The sequence below is a fragment of the Diorhabda carinulata genome, chromosome 1, assembly GCF_026250575.1.
Source record: "Diorhabda carinulata isolate Delta chromosome 1, icDioCari1.1, whole genome shotgun sequence".
In the NCBI taxonomy this organism is placed as follows: Eukaryota; Metazoa; Arthropoda; class Insecta; order Coleoptera; family Chrysomelidae; genus Diorhabda; species Diorhabda carinulata.
The window spans coordinates 28,780,434-28,798,467 of record NC_079460.1 but is presented as its reverse complement, the minus strand read 5'-3'; the positions used below and the strand labels follow the sequence as shown (position 1 = coordinate 28,798,467).

The 18,034-nt window shown below is 31.8% G+C and overlaps 1 protein-coding gene across 2 annotated transcripts; it reads left to right on the top strand.

Annotated features, from left to right (window-relative positions):
• Positions 1-1,061: 1,061 nt before the first annotated feature.
• LOC130896258 (polyadenylate-binding protein 1-like) lies at positions 1,062-16,091 on the top strand. 2 transcript variants are annotated; one of them, XM_057804230.1, is made up of 5 exons: positions 1,062-1,471; positions 8,903-9,469; positions 10,068-10,799; positions 14,761-14,997; positions 15,775-16,091. In XM_057804230.1, the coding sequence occupies exons 1-5, from the start codon at positions 1,279-1,281 to the stop codon at positions 15,927-15,929; spliced, it is 1,884 nt and encodes a 627-aa protein (XP_057660213.1). In that variant the 5' UTR covers positions 1,062-1,278; the 3' UTR covers positions 15,930-16,091. The 2 variants fall into 2 exon arrangements, with proteins under 2 accessions (XP_057660213.1, XP_057660222.1); XM_057804239.1 differs by having other exon boundaries at positions 1,075-1,471; positions 10,068-10,769.
• Positions 16,092-18,034: the final 1,943 nt, after the last annotated feature.

The window sequence follows — 18,034 nt, the reverse complement described above, 5'->3', positions numbered from 1 at the left end:
ATTGTATGGAGTATAAAAACCCTGATCCATAAATAATAATAGAAATGGTCAATAAGTCTATAAATAAAAGTACAATGAAGAGACAAGATAACAAGATATCCTTAAATTTAACATTGTAATGATTAGAAAATATTAATTTCCAATGGGAGAAAAAGAATTAATACTGATGTTAATTATCTTACTAGGAAAATCACTGAAAACATTATTAAAATCATCAATATCCCAAAATATAATGAGTGACAGTTGGTAAGATACTAACAAACAGAGGGCACTTAAAGATCTTTTAGGAATTCAAAGATGAAGTATCGTAATTAAACATAGGCAAACGAAGCAAACGCTAGGCTCCAGATATAAATTCGTTTTATTTTGCCCTCTTTAGCTCTATCCTTATAATGTTGTCTCTCTTGCACTGCGTTGGCATCGATTTAAAATCGTTTGGGCTGGTCCATAACCTTTAATAAGTCGATGTTGTGAAATTGACCCTTAACCTTATAACTTTCATGGGCGGCGTTCCGTACGTACCACGTTTGCTTTTTTTAATTGGTATCAATGACAATAAAATACCTACTATAAACGAAAATAACAAATTAAAATACGTGTAGCCTCTCAGCCTGTGAAAATGATTGATAACGAACAATTACGAATTTTAAAAACTCTAGTTCTATGATATTGCGTCTTTCTAGACACATTCAACAAAATTTCATAAAATCAAATTAATGTTTACTACTACCATTTCTTTTGTGAATTGCTTAATTCACTGTATCATGTCTCAAAACTGAATATGTAATTTGATTTGTCGAAATGATTTACTTTAGCTCCGAACAGCTATTGGTAAACGATAACAAACGTACCTATAGTAGTTAACTGAGCCTCTGTAATTATTTCAAAACTAATGTACTAATTATTCATAGAATGCTTTCTTGTTTATACAGTGAATTATTTAGTATAAAAAAATAAACTTAAAAGTCTGTATTTTGTTCTTAAGAGTTTAACGTCAGTTAACATACGTTTGTAAGACCGTGATAATTACAGTTTACTGTCAAATTGACTTTGTCAATGTCAACACGTCACATCCCCTTAGTATATAAATGCGTGAGAAATTATTTCCTTTGCTCCATTTTGTTATAAATTAGTCTGTGAGCGTGAGTGGTGTTGTGGTCATTTCACAACCCACTTAAAATTGTGAAATAATTAATTTAAAAATACAAAAAAATATAAGAAAAACCATAAAAAAATACAAAAAAAATCGAAAAATAGTGTAAAAAAGTAAAAAACGTAATGAATCCAGGCGCCCCAAATTACCCCATGGCGTCTTTGTACGTCGGGGATTTGCACTCTGATATTACTGAAGCCATGCTTTTCGAAAAATTTTCAACTGCTGGCCCTGTTCTCTCGATTCGCGTTTGCAGAGATTTGATAACTCGCAGATCTTTGGGATATGCATATGTGAACTTCCAACAGCCCGCTGATGGTAAGGAAATTAGTTCAGTTTTATTTTTTAATGTTCGTATGAAAAAATTGTGTTCCCGATATCCAAATATTTACTTGTGTCTTTTATACCAATTTTCTGGTTGATGATTAACAGGTTTTCATGTAGATAAAGTAAAACACGTGTATGTTTTCTATTTGAAGATTAATCATTAATGTCTCTGCATAGAACAGTTAATAAAATTTATAATTTTCATAATTTTACGTTGTGTTAGAAAGAAATAGACTTCATCGTTTGTCTCACATTATTTATTTACTTTCAAAGATTACTAAAGAATTTTACAATATGAAATATTGTTTCAAAAAATTAACTATTTATATTGTATATGGACCATTGCTTCCTTTATATAACCTCATAGTCTCTGAAAATTTTGAGGATATAGGCAGAGATCAAAGGGTTGCTCCATATGTTATATTTCATTTTTTGCTACATTTTCCAACAGTTTATCAATTTTTGTATTTTATGAAAAACGAAAATCTACTTTTTTCAATTTTAGATTGGTTTCTTCTGATAAACAATTCGAGTTTTTTGTTTTTTTTGAACCTACTCTAATATATTTTCTATTTGTACATTTTAAAAGGTATCTTGTAAATAATAAAATGAGGCTTCACAGGTAGTTTTTCTGCTTTTTTAATTAATTTTGAGGATTCATCTTATTGTCTTTGTGAAACTTCATTAAATGGTCTGCTGTATGTATATATATATATATATATATATATATATATATATATATATATATATATATATATATATATATATATATATATTGAAAATTCAAAGTTGTTTAAAGAGGAAGGCTGTGTTGAAATAAAAGGGGGTAGGTTGTTGGCTTGTTGAAACATTTTAATGTTACATATAGGTAAAGGGTGAAAATAAACAATTTATTTCAAATATTAGGAACCTATTTGATTGCAACTGATTTAACCTTACACACATATATAGTTCAACCATTTATTATAATATGTACATGAATTACTATCAACATAAATATTACTTTATACTTTATCACCAATAGGTCATCTGCCCACCTTATTTGAAATATATAAATAATAAATTTGTAAATGTTTCTGTATAAATTATGTTATGATATTCTATTAGGTTAACTTTATCAACTTACACTTGACCTAAGGTATATTGTTGCTTGCATCTAACTAGCTTATGAAACGAATCAAGCTGCTTATTGCTCCAGTTATATTGGAAAATACTCAATATTCTAGTAAATTTCTTACCCACATGGTTTATATACTTTCTCCTGCAAGCATGGCTTTGCTTTCACTCCCACTCTTGATTTGCTAAACATTTTTGCGGCATTAAACATTGAAAATGGTCATGCACTTAAACTATATTATGTGCTTCTATAGTTTTATACAAACAATTTTTAAATTAATTCATTTGTTTGTACAGATAATGCTTTCGTAGATATTAAATCAGTACGAATTCTTTGAATTATCTTTTTTCAATATGGCAGCCTTACTTGCTTTCACCATGTAATGAAAAGGTATATACAGTTTCTAACAAGACCCTTTCATAACTAAAGTATCGACTCGTATCAATAAATACTACCACAATTGAAAGCAGTTGTTCAGTTTGAATTTTTTTGTGTAATATTTGATACAATGAAGTACTAATTGATCCTGATTTGTTCATGTTGTACGCTGAGAAGTGTCTTGAATCTTAATACTGACACAATAAGTTTGTGCGAAGTTATCACACAATTTCATTTGTGGTTGATAGTGAACAAAAACGACACCTGTATTGTAGACCTTAACAGGGCATCCAGAATGTTTAGCATCCTCCGTTGTTGTAGAAAATTCGTACTTTTACCACTGCATTGTCCATTTTCTTATCAAATCACGAGATAGTGTGCTATCAATAACTGCCAAATACAAACTCCATCAGATGCCTGTTGACAGTCGTTTGCCCTTTTGCCCTATTCAAGACTAATTGCCATCTTTCCTATTTCATGGGAACGTTGCCTGGCTAGCCACTTTCTAATTTATGCATCTTAAAGTCGTTGTCTGCAATATATTGATAAAAGTCTGTTGACACAATTATAAACACTGAACAAATGCACACTTTCTAGTGAATTCCAAGTAAACATACGCACTGCTAAGGAAAAGTTTCCAATAGCATTACTCACAAACCCAACAAGTTCATCTTTGAATTTTATTTGACAATACAATTGTCTATCATAAATGTATTTTTAATAAAAGTATTTATTTACATTAAATCAGTAATTCCATTTTTTTGGAACTCTGGAAAATTTTTACAAATATATTTTTATATAACTAAATTTTGATATTTAAAAAAAATGAGTGATTCAGCTAATGGCAATTTTGAAGTTTTTTTATATATTTTTATTTATATTTGTTAATAGACTACAGGAGAGTTGACGTCACACACTGTCATTCTAAGGGCAGGTCAGGGATCACTTCCTAAACAAAATTTTTAACTTAGTTGACGATCTTATATATGTTAAGTAATTTGTTATTTTTTCTTTGATGAATTTTGCAAAAATACCTTCTGGCACAATGCACCATCTTATCCAACAGTAAACTAATTGAACACTTTTTAAATATCTTGAAAGAATCCACACTACCTCACAAAAATTTTTTGGGAAGTGAACTATAACAATGGTCGCATTCAGCGGGTGTACTGTCACCTGTGATAACTGTAACGATCGGGAACATGTTGAGCGTTCGCTGTCAAGACTTTTGTTTTCTGTGTCTTGTTAGTTTATTACGGCTATCTTTTCGAAACAGACGATATTTTGGTTACTGGTATTGGACTTAATAAGTGGTAAATGTGGAGGTACTTTGTCTAGTTCCTTTACAAAAAATTACAAGGTGTATTCACAATTCACCCACTTTTATATGTATATAAAAATTGTCATTATAATTTAAAACGAAATTATATAGAATAATTCATGCAGTTCTGTTTCATTTTTCTTATCTTCATAAATTAATTCAATCATTTTTCTTCTGAGAATGGTACAACTTGACGTTTGATCACAGAACAAGGTCGATTTAATAAACTTCACTTCCGCTACCTCTCACAAATTAAAAGCGCTCCGAAACATGATGTCCGCTCCAGAACGTATTTAGTTTATAGCGAATGTCACCAAACGATTCCGCTAGGGTCGTTCAATAGTTGCAAAACGGTTTTGTCCGCTGAATGCGACAAATATGACGACCATGACGTCTTGCTCCGGTTGACTATTTCAATCAGTATTATGTCAATTTAAGTGATGCGCACTTTATACTGCAACTGACGAGTAATCGCTTTGTTCGCGGATCTGATTTCGAATAGCACTTCCAAAATTGTCGTTCGCGGGGCGATGAGTTCTGAATTTAGAGTAAAAGTTCCGTATTCGCGGGTCACACCGTTTCCGGTTACGTATCAGTTATAGCAGTTCTCGGATCTTGTTAGAGGATTAATAGTTCCGTTCGGTTGCTCATGCGTAATACAAAAAAGTAGGGGTCATCTTGAAATGGTATCAGCTGTTAGATTTGTTGGCTTGTTTTTTACGTATTCATTTCAATATAAATTTTTTAATTTAATATATGCTTCAATAGCAGTTTGTATTTATTGTGCAATGAGATATCTTAAGTTTAGATAGTATCTGTCGATTTTAACTAAAAAATGTGTTTTGTAGTGAAAAGATAAAAACTTGATGGTTCTTTTTTTCTCATATAGTTTAAGCTTGATTTTAAGCTTCACAAAATATTCAATTCTACATCAAATTGTATCAAAAACTTTTAAACTATGCAATAAACAGACGTGATATTAACAAGAGTGGTAACATTAAAATGAATTAGAATTTATTAACAATAAGTTCCTAATATTAAGAAGTGGTAATAAACCCTCATAAAAAGAAATAATAATGGAGTATCCTGAATAGGTTAGGAATCAAGCATGCGCATTACGGCGATTCTAAATTTTTTACCAACTGATTCAGAATCAGTCCCGCGAACAAAGCTTAAATTCTATATACTTGTTAGTTGAATACTTCAAATACAATATTTTTTTAATTCGGACTCATTGATTAGCGTTTCCAATAGAATGTATATATAATTTAGAAATATGGTCGCTGGTTTAGATCACTATAAATACTGTCATTTTTATCGGGTGTGAAAAGTTGTGCATAACTGCCAAGTATCAAACTTCTATCATAAATGAAAAATAACGCTTTGTTCAGTAGATTTCAAAATGTTCCCTCGACTTATATAGGACGTTGAACTTCTGAATTTTTTCCGCTATTAGTCAACTTTTTAAATACCTTTTATACCATATTGCAATTAAAATATATTAAACATGATGTGAAGGTCATTGAAAGAAAAATATGCGGTGCTACTTAAAACTACCTACTATATTTATAAATAACTTGATATATCATTTTAATAGCACATATAACGGGCTTTTATCACACCTGATGTGTTGATGATCCTGTATGGAACTGGTCTAGTTTATCTTTGATTATCATCACATTTCGGTTTATTTTGTGCTCTGACATAATTATGATAATAATAATGAGTTATACCAAATAATCGGCCAAAAACTTCGCCAATGAGTTAACAAATTAATTGATTTTCCTGAACACAGGTGTATACTTTAAAATTTATTAAGAAGTTTGTTTTAGTTGTAAATTGGTACAATTTTGTTCAGTGGATCATTCAGTAATAAACTTAGTACCTAAAGCCGGCCACCCACATTTCTGGTAAAGCTTACAAATTGTGCCGACTAGAACTTATACACGTTATATCAAACTGGGAAATTTTAGCACAATCGAGGAACAAAAGACTTGAGTTCAGATCCTAAAGATTACTGTAATTATTTGTGGATAAATGTTTACCAAAATCGTTAATATTAACGCGACCGGGAGAGCATTGATGCTCGCTACCTAAGGAATTAGCCAGAATTATCCAAAAATCTGCAGTTATTCTGGAACGACTCGCACATACATTCAAGTTTACTACAGCGCACATAAAAATCATTGAATTTCGATTTTTAGCTGGTTGTCTCTCCGGTATATCAGAGAACGTGTGTGCCATAAGTCTTTCAAAAGCTATTTTTTTTATATATTTGCAGTCTTTCATTTCAAAGACTATGATATACGATCTTTCGTCTTAATTATTCAAAATGCTATTGGATAACAAATTTGGTTCTATAAATTTTATTTAACTGGAATAACAAATATAGCCGTTGCTGCATTTTGTCTATAATACTGAAGGAGCTTTAGTTGATGAATTGGGGGATCTGATTAGGAAATAGAAATTTTAGTATTCTATTCGTAAGAATTTTGAATTTGTTTTAAGTACCAATGTGCATGGTGGACAACGAATTAAGAAATTAGACTAAGGGACTGAGGTTTACATGCCAAATGAACGTGTTTGATAATTGTTGTAATTTGGAGTTTGTAATATTAAGCGAATTGTTTCTACACTTTGTGTTCATCAATTCATGCGCGACTTTTTAGTGCAAATTCAAGACTGTTGATTGTGCCTTGTGTGTTTCACATTATTTTCAAAATCTTGAATCAAGCATGAAAAACCAATGTGGCGGAGTATTTGATACTACTGAATATTTCAAGTTACTTCACTTTTAATACCACTTCGACTTAAATGATAAGATAATTTGCATTAGTCCATTTGTGATATAGTTACAGTACTAAATTTGTAATCAATATTTTTTCTTAATTAGTACCATACCAAGTTATATTGCTGTTGGTTATAAGTTTCTAATATGTGAAAAATTATGTAATATATGTACTGCCATTGTTCTTGAACTTTTATTCTGTGTAAATACGCTGCTCAAAAATTATCGTATAATTTTTGAAACTAAAACATTTGCTGTCAAATTTTTAAACTGATACAATGGATTTAAGATATTAATTTTTTGACGATCTTTTCAATGTTTTGAGTCACTGTTTTTGTATTTAGTACATAAGAAGCTGCCTATTTCATAATATTGATATAAAGTTGATAACATTCTCAGAAGAACAATTTTATGATTCTTATGGCCAGTAATAAGTATAAAGACAAAATTTATAAGAGCACTGGTACGATTCCGGGTTACGTTAGTAACCAATAATAACCAAAGATCTGGAGAAGATCGACATTGGGGCATCGGAGCCATCAATCAAGTCAAAATTGCCACTCAAATTACTCTACTTAATGTCAATTTTTCTTTTTAACTCATATTATCGATGACAGTGTCTCCAGATTGTCCAGGAACACTGAAACGCTGAATCAGAAAGTTGGTTGTGAAAGGTTTTACAGTTATTTTAGAACTGCGTGTGGTACCATATTGATACCCTTTTGTGAGAGGAATTTTTATTAATGCATGATTTTATATGCCCCTACGTGGTTAGAGTACTACAAAATTATCTTCAGAAAGTAGAAATTGAAACTCTAGCTTGGTCTGCAACAAGTCTTGTCCATTGATCATGTATGAGACAATATGTGCTGTAGGATTAGAGCCTTACTGCCTCCGCCTGGAGCTGTAAATTCACTAGAGAATAATTCTTACAAAAAACGTTATTCATTGCATTTTTAATACCAAGCACAAAAAATATTGTAAGATTTGTTAAGTGTTATTATAATTACTTAATCTTTTAGACACCAATAAAAGAACAACTTGAATAGAACTCGTACAAATTATTGATAATGTTGATTGAATGTTTTCCATTACAAACCTGCTCATTCGGTGAAATTACACATTACAGAAATATTCAGGTCAAATTTCAAACAACGAAGTTGAAAGTAATATAATTAAGATTTTTCTAGTTGAATAGAATTTATTACAAAAATATATATATATATATATATATGAATTTATTAAAGAATTTTACTTTTGCCAGATACATTAAGCATAAGGATAATTGTAGTTTAGTAGGTGAACCTAAGAAAATTATTGGCAAGGTGAACTAAAATTCTTGAAGAAGAAAGTTGCATAAAAGTTTCAAGGTCATACTTCTGTTAATACAATTCTTGCCGAGGGACTGGTGTTCTGTCTTGAATCCTTATACTGAAGGGTTTTATATGGTGCTGATATTTGTCGCATTTGTATAGTAGCACATTTAAAGCAGCGCCTGTTTTTTGAGGCATTCTTGTCAAGGTCATGGTATGTTTTAAGAGAAAACATTTTTAATGATTGATATGTGTAGATGATGCTAATAGAACCACCCAACAGGATATATCAGAATGTTAATATCATAGTTGAAATCTCTTTAATATATTTATAGGATGTTCATTAAATCGATTTTTTGTTTTAGCTCTGGATACTGTGAATTTTGTCCCTACAAAATGCAGGCCTATTTGCATTAACTACATCCATTTTAAGCAAAAATGTTTTTTGCAGGGATTAAATAAGTAGCCAATTTAATAATTTAACAAAATAATTTTCTTATTTCAGCTGAGCGCGCTCTGGATACTATGAATTTTGACTTGATAAAAGGCAGACCAATTCGCATTATGTGGTCCCAACGAGACCCTTCCTTGCGAAAATCTGGCGTTGGAAATGTTTTTATCAAAAACCTGGACCGCTCTATTGATAACAAAGCAATGTACGATACTTTTTCGGCATTCGGAAATATCCTCAGCTGTAAAGTGGCTCAAGATGAAAATGGTACAAGTAAAGGTTATGGATTTGTTCACTTTGAAACTGAAGAAGCGGCAAATAAGTCTATTGAAAAAGTAAATGGTATGTTGTTGAACGGTAAAAAAGTATATGTAGGCCGATTCATTCCCCGCAAAGAAAGAGAAAAGGAACTCGGGGAGAAAGCAAAATTGTTCACTAACGTTTACGTTAAGAACTTTGGAGAAGATTTGTCCGAAGAACAATTGCGTTCTATGTTTGAAAAATATGGTAAAATAACAAGTTATAAAATAATGAGTAAAGATGATGGCAAATCAAAAGGATTTGGTTTTGTTGCTTTTGAAAGTCCAGAAGCAGCCGAAACTGCAGTTGAAGCTCTAAATGGTGAGTATACAATTATTTTCTATAGTCTACTGCAAGTAATTTGTGAAGTATTGAGGTTATTATTAGTTCAATGAGAAGATTTAGTATATAATATACATATAAAATGTCTAATAATCAATTTTCAGTATTAAATGCAGCTGTTTTAGTATTTATATATATATATATATATATATATATATATATATATATATATATATATATAAAATGTACTCTCACTCTCCTGTAAGGTACATCAAGTGTTAATTATTTTGAAAGTATTATTGTAAAGACAAGACTAGTTACGTTATTTTGAGACAAAGCACATATACTTTCAATAGTATCTGACAATACCACATGTCATTATTAATGTCATTGTTAATTATCAGTAATTTGATACATTTTTTATCTTCTTTAATACTTAACAAGAACTCAACTTAGAAACTAGAAGCAGAAATCATAGAAAGTACTTAAAAAAAAATAAAACTAAATTCTACTCACTATACTATGGTAATGAACCTTTGTATTAATTTCCTTTAATTTATGTGGATGAAATAGATGTAATTTAAGTTCAATTTTAAAACTAGAGATGTGTTTAACCAATATTTTGATTAATTTCTAGGTAAAGAATTGTTAGAAGGTAAGCCTTTATATGTTGGAAGGGCTCAAAAGAAGGCTGAGCGACAACAAGAATTGAAACGTCGTTTTGAAGCTTTGAAAATGGAGAGACTCAATCGTTACCAGGGTGTAAATCTCTATGTTAAAAACTTGGATGACACTATCGACGACGAACGTCTTCGCAAAGAATTTTCACCATTCGGAACCATAACTTCAGCAAAAGTAATGATGGAAGAAGGTCGTAGTAAGGGTTTTGGTTTTGTATGTTTCTCCTCTCCAGAAGAAGCTACGAAAGCAGTAACTGAAATGAATGGTAGAATCGTCGGTACTAAGCCTTTGTATGTTGCCTTAGCTCAGCGCAAAGAAGATCGTAAAGCCCATTTAACTTCTCAATACATGCAGCGCATGGCAAATATGCGCATGCACCAGATGGGTCAATTCATTCAACCAGGAGCGTCCAGCGGTTACTTTGTTCCCACTATTCCAACTACCCAGCGCTTCTATGGACCGGCACAAATGACTCAAATTCGTGCGAGCCCCAGATGGCCAGCTCAAACTCCAGTAAGACCAGGCGCCCAAGGTGGAGCTACAGCATATACCGGTATGCCTAACACATATAGAGCTGCCGCTCGTCCACCGAATCAATCCACAGCAATGCGCAGCAACATAAGTGTACCTAGACCTATCACTGGACAACAACCACCAAGTATGCAAGGCCGTCCACTTGCTGGGCAAGGTAATGGGAGGGATTTGGTGTTCAGGTTTAGTTTGTTGGTAGTTTGTTTAATTTTATTGATGGAATTCTGTAACTTTATTGGATTGAAATTTTGTTTATTATACTTTGTAGTTTCACATAAACTATTCATCTGTATCAACTTGAATTCTCTACACCATATAATACAGCAAAAAAAGATTCATAAATTCCTTTACCATCCTTACAATTATTATATTCCTAATCAAAATATCAAAATTTAGGTGATATCAGGCTTATTTACTATTGAGTATAGATTAAATCTTCATTAATTATATTCATCATTTGTATATTGAAGAGAATTTAGATTCTAACAACTATATTTAATATAGTGGTGTATTTAAAGACCAACAAACCAACCTGAACCAAAAGGTTAGATATTTATTTAACAAAATTCTAATTTTTAATAGATTGATTTAACTAATTACACGTTCTTTTGTTTTTGTTCCTATTGAATAAATGACTAGTAAAAAAGTATCTGACCTTACATAATGTAGTATGTATTCATTTAAAAACGTTTTTCTAAACTTTTGCCTATTACTGTTGATTATTACTGCTTTTTTTTTAATATTGAAGTACCCAAAAATTGTTATAAAATTTTAGAAGCACGTTTTTTATTTTAGCATAAATAAACATATATTAAAATTTCTACATTGGTGCGGGTAATTTTATTATTCTAATTGTGGTAATTAATAAGAACTGATAGTTGGAAAAATCTAGACATACAAGATAACTTGACTCGGTTTATAAAAATTTAGTATCTAAAATGTTATTTTTTGATGATAATTTGCTCTTATTTTATAACTAAAATCCACATTAACTAGTCTACTTCTTTTGTAGTGATATTTTACAAAATACTGTATGTTGGATTTTTTCAGCTCTGTAGTTTCATTGTATATTATGAACATATATTCAATAATCTATTACATCATGCTTGGGTTTGGCTAGGAATGAAATAGTTGCAATTACACCAATAATATGCAAAAAAAATAGAAAGTGAAATTTATTCCAGATTTCATCCGGATTCGAGCTAGATTTTTCCTTTTATTTTCTTTCCAGTACTCAATATCCTCGAAATCACAGTAATTGTTTTATGACATATGGTTGCAATTAGATTGCATCAAAACAAAAATAAAGGTATTCAGATCTTATACAAGCTCAAAAATTTTCACTGTAAATGCAGACCTGTAAGTAAATTTGGCTATGTTCTGTTCATTTACTATCATTGGCACTATTTCCAGTGATTGAAATTTTTGTTTCGCACATTATTTGATTCTTGGTTTGATGCTGTTCAGTTTGCTCTTTTCAGATTTCATTCAAAGATGAAAATTTTCGATTCTATTTCTATGTCTTATTTCTGTTTCTCGCAGTAATTCATGGAAGTAAGGATAAGTTTCGTTTTTTCCAATATAAATTGAAAGTTTATTTGGATACTTAATTTTAGGGGAAACTCGTTGAAAGAAAAATGTCCTGTTTGAAATTGAAATTTGGGAACAGGTCAAGAAAGAAGTGAGAGTTACTAAACGTCACTGCATTTCTCCAATACGGATTATTTATATATAGATAAATTACAGTATATTATTAATTTGGAAAGATAAGAAAAACGAAGCAGAAAGATGTGTTGTCGTTTATTCAATATACAAGTATAAAACCTGTGAAAAAAACTATGAAATTAACTAATTGTAACAAATTGGGAAATAGAATGACAGAAACGAAATACATAGCGCAACAACGTCAATCCTTAATGGGAAAACTCTTTGAAGCGGTCATAACCATATTGCTTTGAATGTGCTTAAATACAGTACACAAATGCTGCTATCAGTCTCACGAACTAGTTTTAGACAATTTTACGTTCACATGTTCCTCTTCTATGAGTCCACCCAAGGTATTTGGATGCAAAGTTATCTAGCAGTAACTGACGATACTATAACCTTTGATTGATGTTATAACAGTAAAAGACGTCACAGTCTGGATTTCCCTTGCTTGAATATTTTTCAAAAACTGCTATATGATTGTGTCAAGGAGACATAATACTCATTTCACGATTTGCACCATCCTCTCGAAAAAATCGCCTCACCAAGAAGGTGAAGGGGGCTTGAATTTCTTTCAATTTTACAGAATTTGGTAATTTTATCCCAGTTAATCTAGCTGACCGAGGCAATCCAAACCTTTTGGTCATCATAAAGGCATAATCTGTCCCACAGACCTCAAAAACAAAACCATATGACAAGGCGATTTTGTATAAATTTTTTACAGCCATGATGGCAACAGGTAATACAGTTCTGCATAACCCGTCTGCGATCCAACATAACCCAGTCGTTTATCACTATCAACAAACAACCGCTCCACAACAGAATGTTTGTAGGAAAGTAGAATTTGTTTCATGAATTTAATCATGTCTTTGAGCAATCTTGGTTTTCACCCTTATAACGCCAGTTTGATCCCTAAAAGAGCGCAAGTCACAAATCATTTTATCTTTTAGAGAATCCAAACTTTCTTGTACCAATTTTCACACGTTTTAAGCAGCGGACATCTCAATTTTAGTCTGCCCGTTCCGTTTATTGTGACAATTTTGAACAAAAATTCTCATAAAGGCAACCATTCGCACAATCTGCTCGAATTTTGAGAAATAATTATAGAGCCAACAGTTGTTTATGCTTCCAGCCAGATGAGAATTTGTCTGTTTTTTCACGACTCTGACGCGAAATCTATGGAATGTGCAATGGGACTGGGGCCAGCATGTTTCAGCCTGGCGCAGCCAATGGGCCCTCCCACCGTTGCAATTCCAAAAGCTGATAGATTTTGCAAATTCTTGAAAGAAGATCTGCTGGGTTGAGTTGCCCCAGAACATGAAGCCAGGTTATACAAGAACCAATTTGGCGCTGTATCCACGCAACCGTTGTACAATCAGACCAGCCCTACACGGTAACGTCCTTCTAATGAAGAACATCTTTCACTAACTTCAACAATCGAATGCCAATCACAACTCCCATCAACTCGAGTAGAGGCATTGTGGAACAAATATTGATTCGTGCCTTAGCTTGCACAAGGTTGACTATAACTTTACCATCTTCAGTTTCACTATGCAGAAATATGCATGCGGCGTAGGCTTTATTACTTCCGTTTGTCATGTTGACAAACACTGGATTGAATAGTCACCTACTTGTTCAATAATCTGAAGAAGGAGGCGCTATAATCTCTGGTTCCAAACAAAACCCTTAGATATATAGATTATTAGAACTGCAGGGATTGTTTTCTGATTCTTTTGCTTTACCGAAGAAACACTTCGGTAAAGCAAAAAGCCTTAAAACTGCCTCATTTTCAACAAGGTTTTTAATTGCTTATAGAGGTGCCTATGACATTCAAGTAAACTCCGATTAATAAAAATATATCCTCTACGAAACTTATATTCTGTTTGTCTACATTTTTGTTTATTGAAATTCCAAATTGAACCGTCGAAGCGCTGATATCTATCTACGCAAAATGTTTATGTGGAACTTGAAAATTATGCAACTGGTTCATACCTCACTTTTCCTGAAAAATCTGATATATTTCAATTAAGTAGTTCTTATTTAGAATTAATAGCGATTACATATTTCATTCCTGTGTCTTTTGCAAAAATATTCTACTTTGGGCTTTTGACTTAAATTCAAATACCTAGTCATACATTTTAAAAGGCTAGTTGGAATTAAGCTTTTTGGTTGGTTGCTATGAATTAATAATAATAATTGATAACTCATTTGATTTGTTCTGTTGTATTATTCTAAATGTATATGTTTAAACAAAATATACTTAAGTAGAGCTGTACCCGAAGTGATTACCACGATTTTCAGTTGAAAACTGAAATTAATCATTTTTGAAAAAATATGGCAGAAAACAAATGATTATTCAGTTATTCACAAAAATAAATACGTACTGAGTTAAATATTTATTTCATAATTTATAGGTGTTGTGGCAGCCGGTAACCGAACGGCAAACTTCAAATATACTTCTAATATGAGAAATCCACCACAAGCTATGGGTCTACAAGGAGCGGCGCCACCCGTACAACAAGCAGTACATATTCAAGGCCAAGAACCACTCACCACTACTATGTTGGCTGCAGCTCCACCACAGGAACAAAAACAAATGTTGGGAGAAAGATTGTTCCCACTTATTCAGCGGATGTACCCTGATTTGGCAGGTAAAAAAAATGTTAATAATGTATTTTGCTTAATCTAATTCAGACTTTTTAGTCTCATTTTTTCGAAAAAATCCTAGACAATTCCCATATCTGGTTTGTGCTTCATGGAGAAAGTAGTACTGTAATGATTTAACTAACTTTTATAATTTATTTAAATTCACCAGTTACTTTTGTAATTTTGTTCCGTTCACTACAACTTTTTAACATAAACTAACTCGCTGTTAAACAAGCTCGAATATATATCAGAATGGACATTTCTAGACAGTTCCTAGAAATTAGTTCTAAAAAAAATTACAAACTACTCGCCGATGTTTATAAAAAACCTTCATCAAAGTCGCCGACAAACATCAAACGATTCTGCGTAAATTTTAGAGTTCCATTATAAGGAGACAGAACAAGCTACACGTCGTGGATCTTGTGAACAGTACTGTACATAAAAGCACAACAGTGAATGGTATGGCGAATATATACTTGGATCATTTATAATAATGTGAATATCCGCCGAGGGTGGCAATTGAGCACAAGGACCATCTCTCTAGTTTTTTCGACTAATCAATATCTTGTACTGAAAGTATGAAATAATGTGGAAGGAATTAGAAATAGTTCTATCTAGGCAGTTGGATTTTTAGAAATTCAACATAAAATAGTTTACTTATTTATGAAGCATTACATGCTTCGTTGTCCTTGACTTGTGAGGAAAGTTGTGATTTGAATATTTTTATTAGTTATAAGTGATTCAGATTCTCATTGATGAAGTAATGTAAAATATTTTTTTAGGTAAAATAACTGGTATGTTGCTGGAAATTGACAATACAGAACTGCTACACATGTTGGAACATCAAGAATCGCTGAAGAACAAAGTGGAAGAAGCAGTCGCTGTACTACAAGCCCATCAAGCCAAACAAGCTGCTACTCAAATAAAAAAAGATTGAAGTATGTTGGTGGGTTTATAAATCTCGCCCATATTGAATGTATATGCACAGGAAGAACTAAATCGTACTAGGTAGATCTGGTGCGTTACTTTTTAAAGAATGAATTACTTTTTAGATTCTCCTGTACACATGCTTTTCAAATTAAATAATAAAAGAAAATAACTTTGTTTTTGTAACCAAACTCCTATTTCTATTTTATTTCTAACTACTTGACAAACATTAATTTGAATAATGGCTTGCGACTTCTTATTCTTATGCCAATTCAGTCAACAATTATATTCTACCCTAGAATAATAAATTTGTAAAAGTATGCCTTAAAATAGCAAAATAACTAAGTGTTCTCTTCATTGTAGTACATAGCTGTATTCAAGCTTTGTGCTTGTTAGCGAACCTTTTTATTCCAGAATCTACCATATTTCTGAGTACTTGAATGATTGTATAGTGAGGGATGCGCTTTGTGATGATAGAACTGAAGAAGTTTTCGTTGTAAATGTGGAATTCTAAAAAAACCAATTTACCTTTATGGTACTAGTTTTCAAAGTCTATGATATTCAATTCTTCGTTTCAGTTTGTATGGCTTCGGCTCTTTCAAATTGTGACTTATGCCTCAAAGATTGAAATCTCCTATCTCAAGTTAATCTCAAATAAAAGCAAAGTTGATTTGGAAATTAAATTTAATATGGAATTTTTTAGAAAATATTGGATTTCAAAATTGAAGTTAAGAAGTAGAGTATGGGCAGCTTCAGATGCCCCCCACCACTCCACCGTTCGCTGACGATTATAAGAAGTGAATTTATCACAAAACCGCAACAGTATTAATTATCAGCTGGGGTGACGTAATCACTCAATGATTTGCTATTAATATGTTAATAAATCGAAGAATATTTTTAGATGATATTGTAGTAAAGTAGGTGATGCATACCTTTACACACACAGCAAGGCGGCACCGGTATGCACATGGTAAAATTACACACACAAATTAGAATTAAAACTTTAAACAAGGACAACAAACCTTGACTCTACGTTATTCAATATTAATCGCGATAAATTCACCAAAATCATAGTCATCATATACCAAGCGTTCCAAAAATTATTTTTTCGTAAATAATAATTACGATTAGTCTACGCCAACTGATCAAAACACACAAATACTTCTCTAGCGTTATGCTGTATTAAAAGAATCACAAACGAGAGAGTTGCTTTTTATACATTCCTGACGAATTGAAACAATAAAATATTGAAAACATTTTATTTCATTATAAAAGCATCATATATAAAATAACACACTTGATAGTGCACACACATTGTTTTTATTATAAATATATTTTGGCTTAGAGTGTCTTAAAGGTAATTCACAAATAGGTGTTGTTTTCCCGTCCTTTAACCATATCCGCATTAGATGCATATAACCAAATGAATGTAGAAGTATTGCGCGATCTTGTTTGAGCCAATCGATTTAGTTGGTTGCAATGGTTTATACAGCCTGAAAATGCGTATCAATACTGTCTTACATTCTTCGAGAGAGAGTTATATAAGAATTCTTTTTTACAAACATTATTACATTTTTCCTTCGATCCATGATGTAGTCCAAGACTCATTTATATATATTTTTTGTATCGAAGACTCCAGCAGCATTTCAATGCAAATGGACGTGGGAAACCCTAATTTAAACTTGATAACATCCCCCTCTATAATGGATACACCAGTAAGTGCATGAAGTTTGAAAATGTCATTGTTTAGTACTACATCACCATCGGCGTTATAATGAGATACACTTGAAATTTTACAACTGTTTGGAAATTTGAATGCAATTCCTCCATTATCCAATACATAAAATTCCTTGTTCAATTTAGTCTTTTGACCTTTTAAACGAAGAATGAAATTTGTGTGATAGGTATCTGGCTGGCATAGATATAGAGGCGATGATTTAAGTATATCACTCGATCATGGGTTGATTTCGAAAGGAAGTGGCTACCAAATTTGTTGATAGGCATTGTTTGATGATTTACGAACTACTGATATAAACTTCCGCTTTATTTATTGAATTATTCCAGCCTCACGCAACTCTTCAATAATATATACAAATTCCTTTGAATGACCAGTAT

Excerpts from the sequence above, each read along its gene's own strand:
- LOC130896258 (XM_057804230.1), top strand. The coding sequence starts at position 1,279 with ATGAATCCAGGCGCCCCAAATTACCCCATGGCGTCTTTGTACGTCGGG. Across the intron at positions 1,472-8,902 it reads CTTCCAACAGCCCGCTGATG|CTGAGCGCGCTCTGGATACT; the intron begins GTAAGGAAATTA and ends TTCTTATTTCAG. Across the intron at positions 14,998-15,774 it reads GATGTACCCTGATTTGGCAG|GTAAAATAACTGGTATGTTG; the intron begins GTAAAAAAAATG and ends ATATTTTTTTAG.